The sequence below is a fragment of the Podarcis muralis genome, chromosome 1, assembly GCF_964188315.1.
Source record: "Podarcis muralis chromosome 1, rPodMur119.hap1.1, whole genome shotgun sequence".
Lineage (NCBI taxonomy): Eukaryota > Metazoa > Chordata > Lepidosauria > Squamata > Lacertidae > Podarcis > Podarcis muralis.
In genome coordinates, this window is record NC_135655.1 from 23,998,778 (window position 1) to 24,010,913 (window position 12,136).

Genomic DNA, 12,136 nt, shown 5'->3' on the forward strand with positions numbered 1-12,136 from the left:
GTTTCCTTTCCTGGTTGTGATTTTATGCTGTGTGGTTTGAAATATGGCTTCTATTTTACTGTGAGGTTGTATTTTGTAAGTTGCCTTGAATTCACTTGGAGAAAAGAAGTGGAATACAGTGGTGCCTCTGGTTGCGAACGGGATCCATTCTGGAGCGATTTGCCGCTTCCGCGCATGTGCGTGATGTCATTTTGCACGTCTACGCATGCGTGAGCGGCGAAACACGGAAGTAACCCTTTCCAGTACCTCTGGGTCGCCACGGGACGCAACCTGAAAAAACATAACCCTCAGCGTTCACAACATGAGGTATGACTGTATAAGGTGCCCCCCCCATACCCAATAAATGGGTTGCTGTGATGTCTTTGGGTATATGTACTAATCGTGTGAAATTTTTTAATTCTCTGATGAGGACTTTTATTTGTTACTGCTAGTGTGTAGATGGTGACTCGATGGGACAGGAATGGAAAGATACAATTATATGCATGACGAAGATTTATGTTTAAAAGTCTGCATATCCTACTAAACTGGCCCAGTAAAAGATGACATGCTGACCTTATTTGCATTTCCTATATCTTAAGTGGCCCAGAGTTGCTATAAATAGCAGGCAGAGTTGTTTGTTGGGTGAGATTGGTTTTCACTGTATGCTCTTGATACCCCTTACTTAATACTGAAGTGTACATTGCAGAGAAACAGAAGATGCTACACAGCACTGTGTCTAAATAGAAGTTCCATGTATATTGCATCTTACCCAGTTTCAATTGGTAGAGGGTTTTTTTTTTTGCACTAGTGTTTTTCTTTTTATTAAACACAGGCACACACAACAGTAGAATTTTTCCATTGTTGCTATATATCTGCTTTTAGCACGGAAAAATATCGATTAAATGGAAAGTGGACATTTTACTCCAGGTATCTTAACATCAAAGCTGCTGTCGTTTTTGAGGTGTGTGTGTGTACACCCCCCCCACAGAGAGAGAGAGAGAGAGAGAGAGAGGTATATATATGTCTTTCTCTATGCTTGTGATTATCTCATTTCCTAACTTATTGCAAGTGTTCCTTAAGACACACTTATTAATCAGCTCTAAAATGTCTGATTCTCCCCACTCGGCTAGTTAAGAGCCTGCTCTCTTACCCAACATGTCCAGAAGACAAAAAAGTAGCCACAATTGTCTTAGATATAATGCTCATGATCTTTCCAGTCTTCTGAACAATCTTGTGTCTGCTTCCCCATCCCCTTTGCTTCAACTTCTCTATAGTTTCAGCAGTTCCAAAAATAATCTAATTCAGTTGAAACTTTGCAATTTTTGTGAGCGCTCCACTGTGTGGTTGCGATTCTTCATGTCTTTATTACGCACGTGGACTCGTCTTCTCTTCCACAATAGAAGCAAAGTGAGTACACAACTAACTTTAAATGGAAAGCAAATGCTTGTTTAGGATTGATCATTGTTTAGAAGTTGTCTGTTTACCCGGCAGTTCCTCTATATGTATTTGCACTCGGGGCTGTAAATCATTGAGGGAAGCTTGAAGTTAAAAGGGGGCGTGCACAGTGAAATAAGGTTTCAAATAGGTTTTCTCCACAAAAACTTCAGGAGTGAAGAAATTCTGCATTGTAAGGCAAATATAAAGAATGTCATCCTCTAGTCTCAAAGAAAGCTCAGTTATTCCACCAAATGGAATGCAACCATACTCAACTTATTCGAAAAATAGAAGGTTGATACTCTATTCAGTAGTTAATGTGAAGAAAAAGAATTTCACATTCCGTTTGTATATTCAACTGATGCAGCCAAGATCCTTCAGGTTATCTAAAAGCGCTCATCGGGAAACAGATGGGTTTAAGTGTCAGTCAGTTGCAGTCTGCTAATTTGGTTGGAGGCCTTCGCAAATGTTTGGTGACGTTTGCAAATGACAGCCAGGCAAATAGGAATGATACAGTAGCCCACCATTTGGGGATCAGCTCTTGTACAGGAATAAAGGAACAGGAACATTTGCAAATAAGGGATCAAGAAGATAATAGTCCACAGCCAAAAGGGTACGGACAGCAGCCATGTTTTTAAGGAGTGCACCCAGGTGGTTTCTTCTCTCAGTTTTTCAGGGGGTTGCTGGATATGCTCCAGTGCTAGTCTGTTGTAAGTCTCATTGATTTCAAAGACATAGTAAAATGCTGCCGCACTTGCGATTAAGTATAATCCCACACCAATCCATCCCATCCTCTGACGGAAGTTCATCATTCTCCATGCTCTGAACCTTCCTCCGCAGGAAAACACGGGAATGAACAGCCAGGAGGAGGGAGCGCGGGTGGCCCAACCCTTGTCACCCCACCGCCGCTCCTGCCGAGCCGCTCTTTGAGTCCATCCCTTCCACCGCCCACCTGGGGCCTGCCCCTTTCGAGCTCTGCTTCTGGTGCCATGCGACATGGCTGCCGTCACGTGAGAAGGGTCCAAAACCAAGACTTTCTGTGCTTCACTTCAGACTGTTTCCCCTTAACAGGCAGTGTCACCTTCACTATTGTCCGCAAGCTGATGAGTTTGATGTCTGTAATCTTCAATACTTGCTAAATAAATAAAAGGGGAACGTATAAGAAAAGAGCTTAGGAGATGACATATTTCTGAAATCTTTTGAGAGGCTGCAGTGGATGCAAAATAGCCTTTTACAGTTCTTGTCAGCTCTGAGAATTATGGGCACTGGTTAATTGTGTTTGCTTCTCTCAGCCCCTTCCCGGCCTAAAATAAATGGTTTATTCGTGAAATTCAGTTTTTTGCTTTTTGCCTTTCACTGGACACCAGTGCTCTGTGAAGGGATTTCTGGTGCTGTCTTCTTCCTAACACAAATAATGCAGCCTCTGCAGCAGGGGTCAGCAAACTTTTTCAGCAGGGGGCTAGTCCATTGTCCCTCAGACCTTGTGGGGGGCTGGACTATATTTTGGAGAGAGAAAATGAACGAATTCCTATGCCCTACGAATAACCCAGAGATGCATTTTAAATAAAAGGACACATTCTACTCATATAAAAACACGCTGATTCCCAGACCATCCGGGGGCCGGATTTAGAAGGCGATTGGGCTAGATCCGGCCCCCAGGCCTTAGTTTGCCTACCCATGCACTACAGCAGCGGTTCTCAACCTGTGGATCCCCAGATGGTGTTGGACTACAACTCCCATCTTACCTGAGCTCTGACCTTGCTAGCTAGGGGTGATGGAATTTGCAGTTCAACAACATCTGGGGACCCACGGGTTGAGAAAGGCTGCGCTACAGGATCTGGAAGGCAGGAAGGGCTGCAGGCATCTCTGCTCAACCCCTCCCCCCCCCAAAAAAAATCTTTTATACATTTAAAGCCACCTTAAAACACTAGCCTGGAAGTCATGGATGAGCAAGAACTGTATGCAGGTGAATGAGCAGTCAGGCAGAGGAAGGAGCCCTCCTCTTAGCTCAGTCCCATTGCTGGAGGGTGGCGTTAACATTTTCCAAGCAAAGTGCTGTATTTTGCGTGATGTATTACATCAGGTGGCACACCTCAATGATATAATTACAGTGTGGATGTAGACATGTGTTGGATGTGTTTTCACAGGCACTCGTGAGAGAGATAAGGCGTGCAAAGCACCCAGCGGCATTCTGTCAGTTGTTCAAGCATCTAGTTGTTCGAAGGCTGCATGCTCTTTTGTTGTGTACAACAAATACGGAGCAAAAGAGTATATTTTTAATTATTTTAAAATGTTTCTCATTGTTTTCAACTGTTTTCACTGATAGATTTCACAATTACTGTAAACCATGGCTGTTAAAGTAGTATAATGTGGTATTCCTAGTTAACAGCTTATAACCACATAAGTGAAACATGGTGATTCAAGAAATCCACTTGTACACTTCGAAGACACCAGTAGACCAAAAGAAAATAGTCTCTCCCTCTCCACCCCTATATTTTGCAGTTGAGACGACTTGTTCATCTTTCTGCAGTATTCAGTTTGAATTTATGCTGCCTCTATTTTGTAAGTGTAGCTAGTAAAGGTAAAGGTAAAGGTACCCCTGCCCATACGGGCCAGTCTTGCCAGACTCTAGGGTTGTGCGCCCATCTCACTCTATAGGCCGGGGGCCAGCGCTGTCCGGAGACACTTCCGGGTCACGTGGCCAGCGTGACAAGCTGCATCTGGTGAGCCAGCGCAGCACACGGAACGCCGTTTACCTTCCCGCTAGTAAGCGGTCCCTATTTATCTACTTGCACCCGGGGGTGCTTTCGAACTGCTAGGTTGGCAGGCGCTGGGACCGAGCAACTGGAGCGCACCCCGCCGCGGGGATTCGAACCGCCGACCTTTCGATCGGCAAGTCCTAGGTGCTGAGGCTTTAACCCACAGCGCCACCCGTGTCCCACAAGTGTAGCTACATTGGTATAATTCATTGCCACAGATTACCATTTAATGACTTGCCTGCTGAATGAGATTTGCAGCTAGACAATCTCTTCTAATATATCCAAGAACAGATGAGAAATGCTGTCAGGCTTTGCCTACTGACAATTCAGTATCCCATGTACTAACCGTGAACTAATTTATAGCACCATCTATGCACGAGAAGGAGGTATCAGCAAGCTTGAGGGAAACTCAAAGGTTGTAGGTGTACAAAACAACTTTAAGAGGGAACCACAACTGTCCAATAAGGACAAAGCATGCCCTGTGGCCTTTGGCTGACTGCCGTGGGGGAACTGGGGGAATGAGGCAGAAATGGAATGGAGAATCCCACGAAAGGTCATGACTCACTGGCTGGAACCCTGAACACTGCAAACTGTTGATTTGTTTTAGGCCTCACTTCTTATCTGCATGTTCAGTATTATTTCTGCATTCACACCCATCTTCTTTCACTTTCTTTTAACTCACATTTTTTCTCCTCCCCTCCATTTTCTTTTTAAGGTTTAAAGTAAACTTGGATGAAGCATGGGTGCTTTTTTAAAAAAAAGTGTGTGGTTTTTGAATTGCTTGTTGTACAGCTTCAGATCTCTCTTAGCTTGATGCTGGGGGAAGAGCGCTGAAATGCTAACAAACACCGACCTGATGGGTGGCAGAGAAGACAATTGCTGGAAATATGGGAGGCAGCTTTTTGTTTGTGCTCGGTCAAGAACATTAAGGTCGGTCGCCGAACTCCCAGATCCTGCTGGGTTGGTGGGAAAGAGGGCAGGACTGTAACCTCAGAAGATGAACTTGTTCCAAATGCAAGTTTTGTGCAGTAGTTAATTACCAATTCACAGTTGGGGCGTTTGTCTCTCTACTACTTGAAACTGATGACTCTGTTCTGGAATTGTGACCTGTGTACCAAAGAGAGGCCTCCTCTCTGTATGAGCCCATCAGAATGCAAGATTCTGTTCAGAGTTGCATCCGTAAGGGAGGTTAGATTGATAGAACAGGGCCTTCTCAGTGGCGGCACTGCTTTCTGAAACTGTGGAAAACAGAGCAAAACAATATGGCCCCATTTGAGGCGGCTGAGATATTTTTGCCCTGTGTCAGTGCACTCTGTGGTTTGGGTGTATCTCCTAAAAGGCAACAGCCCAAATATGTGCAGTATCTTCAGGCCATACCATACAGCACATAAAAGCATATGAAAATTTCAAAAATAGCATCCAAATATTGCAATGAAAGAAAATAAGTCATGGAGGTAACTTCAGATAAAATAATAAAGCCAAGAGAACAATTAATTAAAAACCTTGGGTAACAGCCATGTTTTTGTCCAGACATCTGAAAGAGCAAAGTCTTCTGATGTGTATTGTCTTACATTTATTTATAAATCCCATTGTTTTCAGAGGCGCTTTCAAGGAACTAAATGTGTGGTATTAAGAACAGCATTGCATATAAACAGTCTTTCGACTGGTTGTGAAACAGGGTGATAGTTAGCAAACATTGGGCACTCGGTATGACTTCTTAAATACCAGAGCCTTTCTTTAGTGCTGTGGTTCATCTCTTCCCCCACTCCTGGTTTGATCAGTACACTTTCTTCTGTGGAGTAATTGTGTATGTGTGTTGATCTGTTTTCCATGTAATCCATTTATACGTTGCGTGCTTATTTCCAACCTTCCAGACTTCACTATGATGGTTGCAGAGAGTCTTCTATTCCAATATTCTTCTCCAACAACATACATGCTAAACTTTTATTTCGATTTATAAAAAAATCAGACATGGAAAGTGATAAAGTGATTTAACAACAACAAAATGAACCTATTTTTAATAAAGTAAATGTTGTGTGAATGTGTGCAGAATGAAGGCTGGGGGAGAGGGGAGCATTAGTACCATTACAAACCTTCTTGTTAACACATGTCAGCTAGTTATATACAAGCACTAAATCTTAATGGTACCACCATGAGCATAACATGGGAGGTTTATTTTCTCCTTCCCCCCTTTTATATCTCTCCTTATTGCTAGACCTACATATTCAATTGCTCAGATTTCATCCTGTTTCCTAGTGCATAGATTTGAATGCCCTAGTATGTGTCCCATTTAGTACAATCCCTTTAGCCCATGACTCTTCCTGGCTTCCCTTACCATCTGGTCCTTGGCTATGGAGAGGAATTTTTCTTGTATATGCGTCTCCCTAGCAACGAGTTTGCAGTTGATATGGAAAGTAAGCAGTTGCCCTAGCAACAGAGTTACTGATGTGGCAGATCCTCGGCTTTCAGGGTAAAGGCCTGTGACGCTTCAAATGCATTATGCAGGTCTGTTGTAATTATGGAAGTGCCCACTAGTGCTGTTGCCGATTAAGGGGACCGTGAACATCTTTTGTTGCAGCCTTTGTTTTTTTGGGAGGCATGGAGCTGGCTAAAGTATTTGCCCTTTGGGGGCCTTTGGGTAGCAAGGTGTTGGCTGCAGACCATGTGGCTTTGTGTGTGTTTATAGGAAACGGGAACGAAGTTCACCGTGAGGACATTTGTTCCCATCCTTTGCCTTACTGATGGGAGTTCCCTTCTGAGCCTATGAGGCAGAGGCTGCCAGCCATAAATTTTCTGGTGCCTTTTCTTGTCTCTCTCCTCCTCCTCCTCCTCCTCCTCCTCCTCCTCCTCCTCCTCCTCCTCCTCCTCCTTCTTCCTCCCAACTGTCCTTCCTATGATTTCTCCTCTTGGCTTCTGTGAACCTCCTTGCAGCAGATGACATTCTCCTTGCCCTGGTTTATTTCTCTCCTCTCCTCTTCCATGGTATCTCATCAAGTATTTAAGCTTCTGGGAAGTGCCTCCTGCTAAATGATGGAGAATTTCGGTTCAGTAAGGGGAGGAGAACATTCCAAAGCCTGCTGAGCATTTGCTATTCGACTTCCCACCCCCAGGGAAGTCTAGCTGTATTCCATTATACAGGCAAATGCTGGGATCACCCTTTCTTTACAAGAATTGGTGCTCACAGAGAAGCTTCATCTGAATGCAGTTTTGAAAACCCAAACATTAGCATCCCTTTGTGTGTACCTGCATGCAAATGGTGACACGCACCACTATCTCAAGATTTGTGGGGTGGGTGGGTGTGGTTGCTTTAAGGCTAAAACTCTAGATTCCTTCTCCTTTACTGTTACTGTTTTGAATCTGTAGTGGAGGCAGTTTTCAGTAAGTGTGTTTAGGAATCTTCATTCACTATGATCAAAGAGTTTGGCAGTCCATATAGAGTCCTAACGATCTGAGCTTACATTCCTAAGAAGGAAAAAGAAATCTGGTCCTAGTGATTGCTGAGCTGTGAAGTTTTGTGATATGGGCAGGTGTTTTGCTTTTTGCAAAAGAAGAGAGAGTTTCTGGTAATATTCATTCAAATCTGCTGTACCGGTTGCTTCTGCCTCTATAAAGTATAATTATTTCCTACATGGTGCAGGGACAGGTGAATTGTACCACTATAAGCAAAATACTCCCCCCCCCCAAAAAAAAAACGTATTTGTAGAAGTCCCTTTCACATGTACAGGAAGAAAGCAGTTTTGTGCCCGCTCACAGCCACTTTCTCTGCTACCCCTATCATTCTGGCCTATAGACCAATCCTAGAATCATAGAATCATAGAGTTGGAATAGACCACAAGGGCCATCGAGTCCAACCCCCTGCCAAGCAGGAAACACCATCAGAGCACTCCTGACATATGGTTGTCAAGCCTCTGCTTAAAGACCTCCAAAGAAGGAGACTCCACCACACTCCTTGGCAGCAAATTCCACTGTCGAACAGCTCTTACTGTCAGGAAGTTCTTCCTAATGTTTAGGTGGAATCTTCTTTCTTGTAGTTTGGATCCATTGCTCCGTGTCCGCTTCTCTGGAGCAGCAGAAAACAACCTTCCTCCCTCCTCCATATGACATCCTTTTATATATTTGAACATGGCTATCATATCACCCCTTAACCTCCTCTTCTCCAGGCTAAACATGCCCAGCTCCCATAGCCGTTCCTCATAAGGCATCGTTTCCAGGCCTTTGACCATTTTGGTTGCCCTCCTCTGGACACGTTCGAGTTTGTCAGTGTCCTTCTTGAACTGTGGTGCCCAGAACTGGACACAGTACTCCAGGTGAGGTCTGACCAGAGCAGAATACAGTGGCACTATTACTTCCCTTGATCTAGATGCTATACTCCTATTGATGCAGCCCAGAATTGCATTGGCTTTTTTAGCTGCCGCGTCACACTGTTGGCTCATGTCAAGTTTGTGGTCAACCAAGACTCCTAGATCCTTTTCACATGTACTGCTCTCAAGCCAGGTGTCCCCCATCTTGTATTTGTGCCTCTCATCTTGTATTTGTGCCTATGGATGCATCTAGGTGATGGCATGAAATCCTGTGTTTGCAGGCTTTATCCACAGCTTGGACTTTAGCTATTCACGCGGATGTGCACAGTCAGTTTTTTGCATCTTCATATTGATATGCATATAAGGTGAAAAAGTGGAACGATCCTGCTCTCTACTTCCCCCCTTCCCCCAGAATTTGTTCGGCTGAACATGTGAAAAGTGCTACAGTAAAACCTAGATCCTCCATTTAATTTCCTAGTTCATATGTCATCAAAAGGAAGTGAGTGGCTTGTTGTTTCCCTGGTGTAAATTTCAGCAGTCCTCTTGAGCTCTCCTACATCACCATATCAGTTGGAAAAAAAGGAAGAGATATGCTTCTCCTTAGTCCTAGCCTTTGGACTCATCAAGGGATATTAGTGCATTGAGGGGAGGGGGCATAGGGTACCTTGGTGAGCAGTCACTAGAGCTCTGCTGCACTACTTTGGGAAGGATTCTTTCTAAATTACATAGATCCTCTGCTCTGAGGAATTGAAAACCAAGACTCATTGCGTAACCTTGTTTGGTTCTTAGAGAGGTCTGTTCCTTGCAACAGACCTGGTGGAAAAAGCTATGTTTAAATCCCTGACATAATTTTATTGTTCATTGTTACCCAAGTGGCACCATTTTGCACGGTGTAAAGGTGCTTATTCCTGTGTTCTTCATCCCTTAGTTAATAATATTCTGCCAGTCAACAGAAGGCAGTTTGGCCATATCTACCTAATGGTTATGATAATTATTTTTGCAGTGTTCTGTTGCTTACTGCTTTGATAGCTGTGCATAATAATAATAATAATTTTATTTTATATATATATATGCAAACTTCAGTTGGGTTATCTGTCAAGAAGGACTATTGTTATTGTTATTGTTATTGTTATTGCATATACACATAGACATATACATATACACACCAACTGTAGGTATGTTTGGTTTGAAATAAGTACCAAAGAGTTATGGAGGGTTTACACCCAAGCTAGTGTACAATGGACTAAGAGCTAAATCAGGTTTCTCAGATGTGTCTCTGTGTGTGTTGGCTTGCTTGATAACGGGAGCGGGTGGGAAACTTGAATACATTTTCATCGAAAAAAGAGATTAGGTAGTCATGTAAGAAGAAGCTGTTTGTTCCGTCACCACAACATGGGAAGATAGTTGCATAACCTTGTTTTGGGCAATCAAGTGGGAGAGTGTTGCGCTGAAATCTTGTTTGCAAGAGCAGGCTGGGATGGTTATTTTTTTAAATAAAATTATTAAAATTATAACAAGTTCCTTCCCTCATCTTACTTTGCTCTGTGAAAGGGTTGTGTTGCATTATACCACTGCTATGTGCAATCCACCTAAGTATGCATTTTATATCATATCTTTCAGTCAAATTATTCTCACGGTAGCCTACATGTTGTAATAAAACGTTCCTCACCAAACCTCCTCAGATATACACGTGTGCACACATCCCTTCCAATCTGAATTCAAGCCTCATCATGGGACTGAAACAGCCTTGGTCAATGATCTCCAGCAGGCTAGGGACAAGGGTGAAAGCTACTTCCTAGTTCTTCTAGATCTCTCAGCAGTTTTTGATACCATTGACCATTGTATCCTTCTGGACCGACTGGAAGGGTTGGGAGCTGGGGGCGCTGTTATACAGTGGTTCTGCTCCTTCCTCCTGGGCCGTGTCCAGAAAGTGGTGTTGGGGGATGAGTGTTCAGACCCCTGGACTCTCACTTGTGGAGTGCCTCAGGGCTCCGTCCTCTCCCCCAACCTTTCAACATCTATATGAAGCCGCTGGGAGAGATCATCAGGGGGTTTGGGTTGAGTGTTCACCAATATGCGGATGATACCCAGCTCTACCTCTCTTTCAAATCGGAACCAGTGAAGATCCTGTGTGAATGTCTGGAGGCGGTTGGAGGATGGATGGCGGCTAATGGATTGAGGTTGAATCCTGACAAGACAGAAGTGCTGTTTTTTTTTGGGGGGGGGTGCTCCCTGGTCCTGAACAGGGTAACTGTGCCCCTGAAGGACCAGGGGCACAGCCTGGGAGTCATTTCGGACTCCTAACCATCCATGGGGGTGCAGGTCAATTCTGTGACCAGGGCAGCTGTCTTCCAGCTCCATCTGGTACGCAGGCTGAGACCTTCCCTGCCTGCAGATTGTCTCACAAGTGGTGCATGCTCTGGTTATCTCCCGCTTAGATGAATACAATGCGCTCTACGTGGGGCTACCTTTGAAGGTGACTCAGAAACTAGAACTAATCTAGAATGCAGCAACAAGACTGGTGACTAGGAGAGGCTGCCAGGACCATATAACACCAGTCCTAATGGATCTTCACTGGCTCTCTGTATGTTTCTGAGCACAATTTAAAGTGTAGGTGCTGACCTTTAAAGTCCTAAACAGCCTTGGCCCAATATACCTGAAGGAGTGTCTCCACCCACTTCGTTCAGCCCGGACACTGAGGTCCAGCTCTGAGGGCCTTCTAGCGGTTCCCTCACTGCAAGAAGCGAAGATACAGGGAACCAGGCAGAGGGCCTTCTCGGTAGTGCTGCCCTTCTCTGTGAACATCCTCCCTTCAGATGTCAAGGAGATAAAGAACTGCATGACTTTTAGAAGATATCTGAAGGCAGCTCTGTATCGGGTAGTTTTTAATGTTTGGTGTTTTGCTGTGTTTTATATATGCTGTAAGCCGCCCAGAGTGGCTGGAAAACCCAGCCAGATGGGCAGGGTATAAATAATAAAATTATTATTATCATCGCATAGGGGGTCCTCAGTAATTAGCTAATTGGGAACCACTGTCTTAAGCCATAGGCATCCACATCCAGTTTGGCTCAAGTTCCAATGATCTTCCTCCTCCTCTCCCTGGCCCCTTCTGCCTGGGGGAGAGGTGGGCTCAGTAGGTTTTTGTAGGAAGCATAGCAGATAAGATCATTAATTGTTGTACAAGGTGACCTGGCAATGAAGGTCTTTTTTTCTGGTTCAGTATTGTCAGAATGTATTTGAGAAGGGATTAGGCGAGGGAGGTATATATTTCTTTGGGGGGGGGGGACAATGGCCTAGGAAAAGTCAGTCTCTGGGTGAGATGCTCCTAAAAAGTGTGTGTAGATTGTGTCTTAATCTGCTAAAGCATCATTTAAGGTACAGAAATGAATTGATATTTACAGGACTATAGACTTATCCCTTCTTAACAGTCTGTAACTTGCCAAAACTGAGGGAGGAGAACACATATTTTGACCGAGATGTCAGTTAAAAAGAGATATTTTGTGAAGTGAAACATTATCTGGAAATAATTCCGTTTCTCAAACCTTAAATTTAGGATGATGCTTGCAGTTTGTATTAAAATGAGAGATGGGGACGCAGCAGTGTTGTTGATATGACTAATCTTGGCTTTCCACACTGACAGATATTTTTACATATCGATACTAA

At 43.9% G+C, this 12,136-nt stretch overlaps 2 protein-coding genes across 5 annotated transcripts in view; one reads left to right on the forward strand and one right to left on the reverse strand.

The window, feature by feature from the left end:
* Nucleotides 1–12,136, forward strand: part of FOXN3 (forkhead box N3) — a 144,130-nt gene that overhangs the window by 7,586 nt on the left and 124,408 nt on the right. The gene's annotated exons all lie outside the window — the stretch shown is intronic.
* The window catches only part of LOC114591232 (lysosomal enzyme trafficking factor-like), a 34,018-nt gene continuing 22,849 nt past the window's right edge, over nucleotides 968–12,136 (reverse strand). Inside the window, exon 2 of the mRNA XM_077924912.1 lies at nucleotides 968–2,548. Within this exon, the coding sequence (XP_077781038.1) occupies nucleotides 1,830–2,411 (582 nt within the window). The 5' untranslated portion in view covers nucleotides 2,412–2,548 and the 3' untranslated portion in view covers nucleotides 968–1,829. The remainder of the gene's footprint in view (nucleotides 2,549–12,136) is intronic.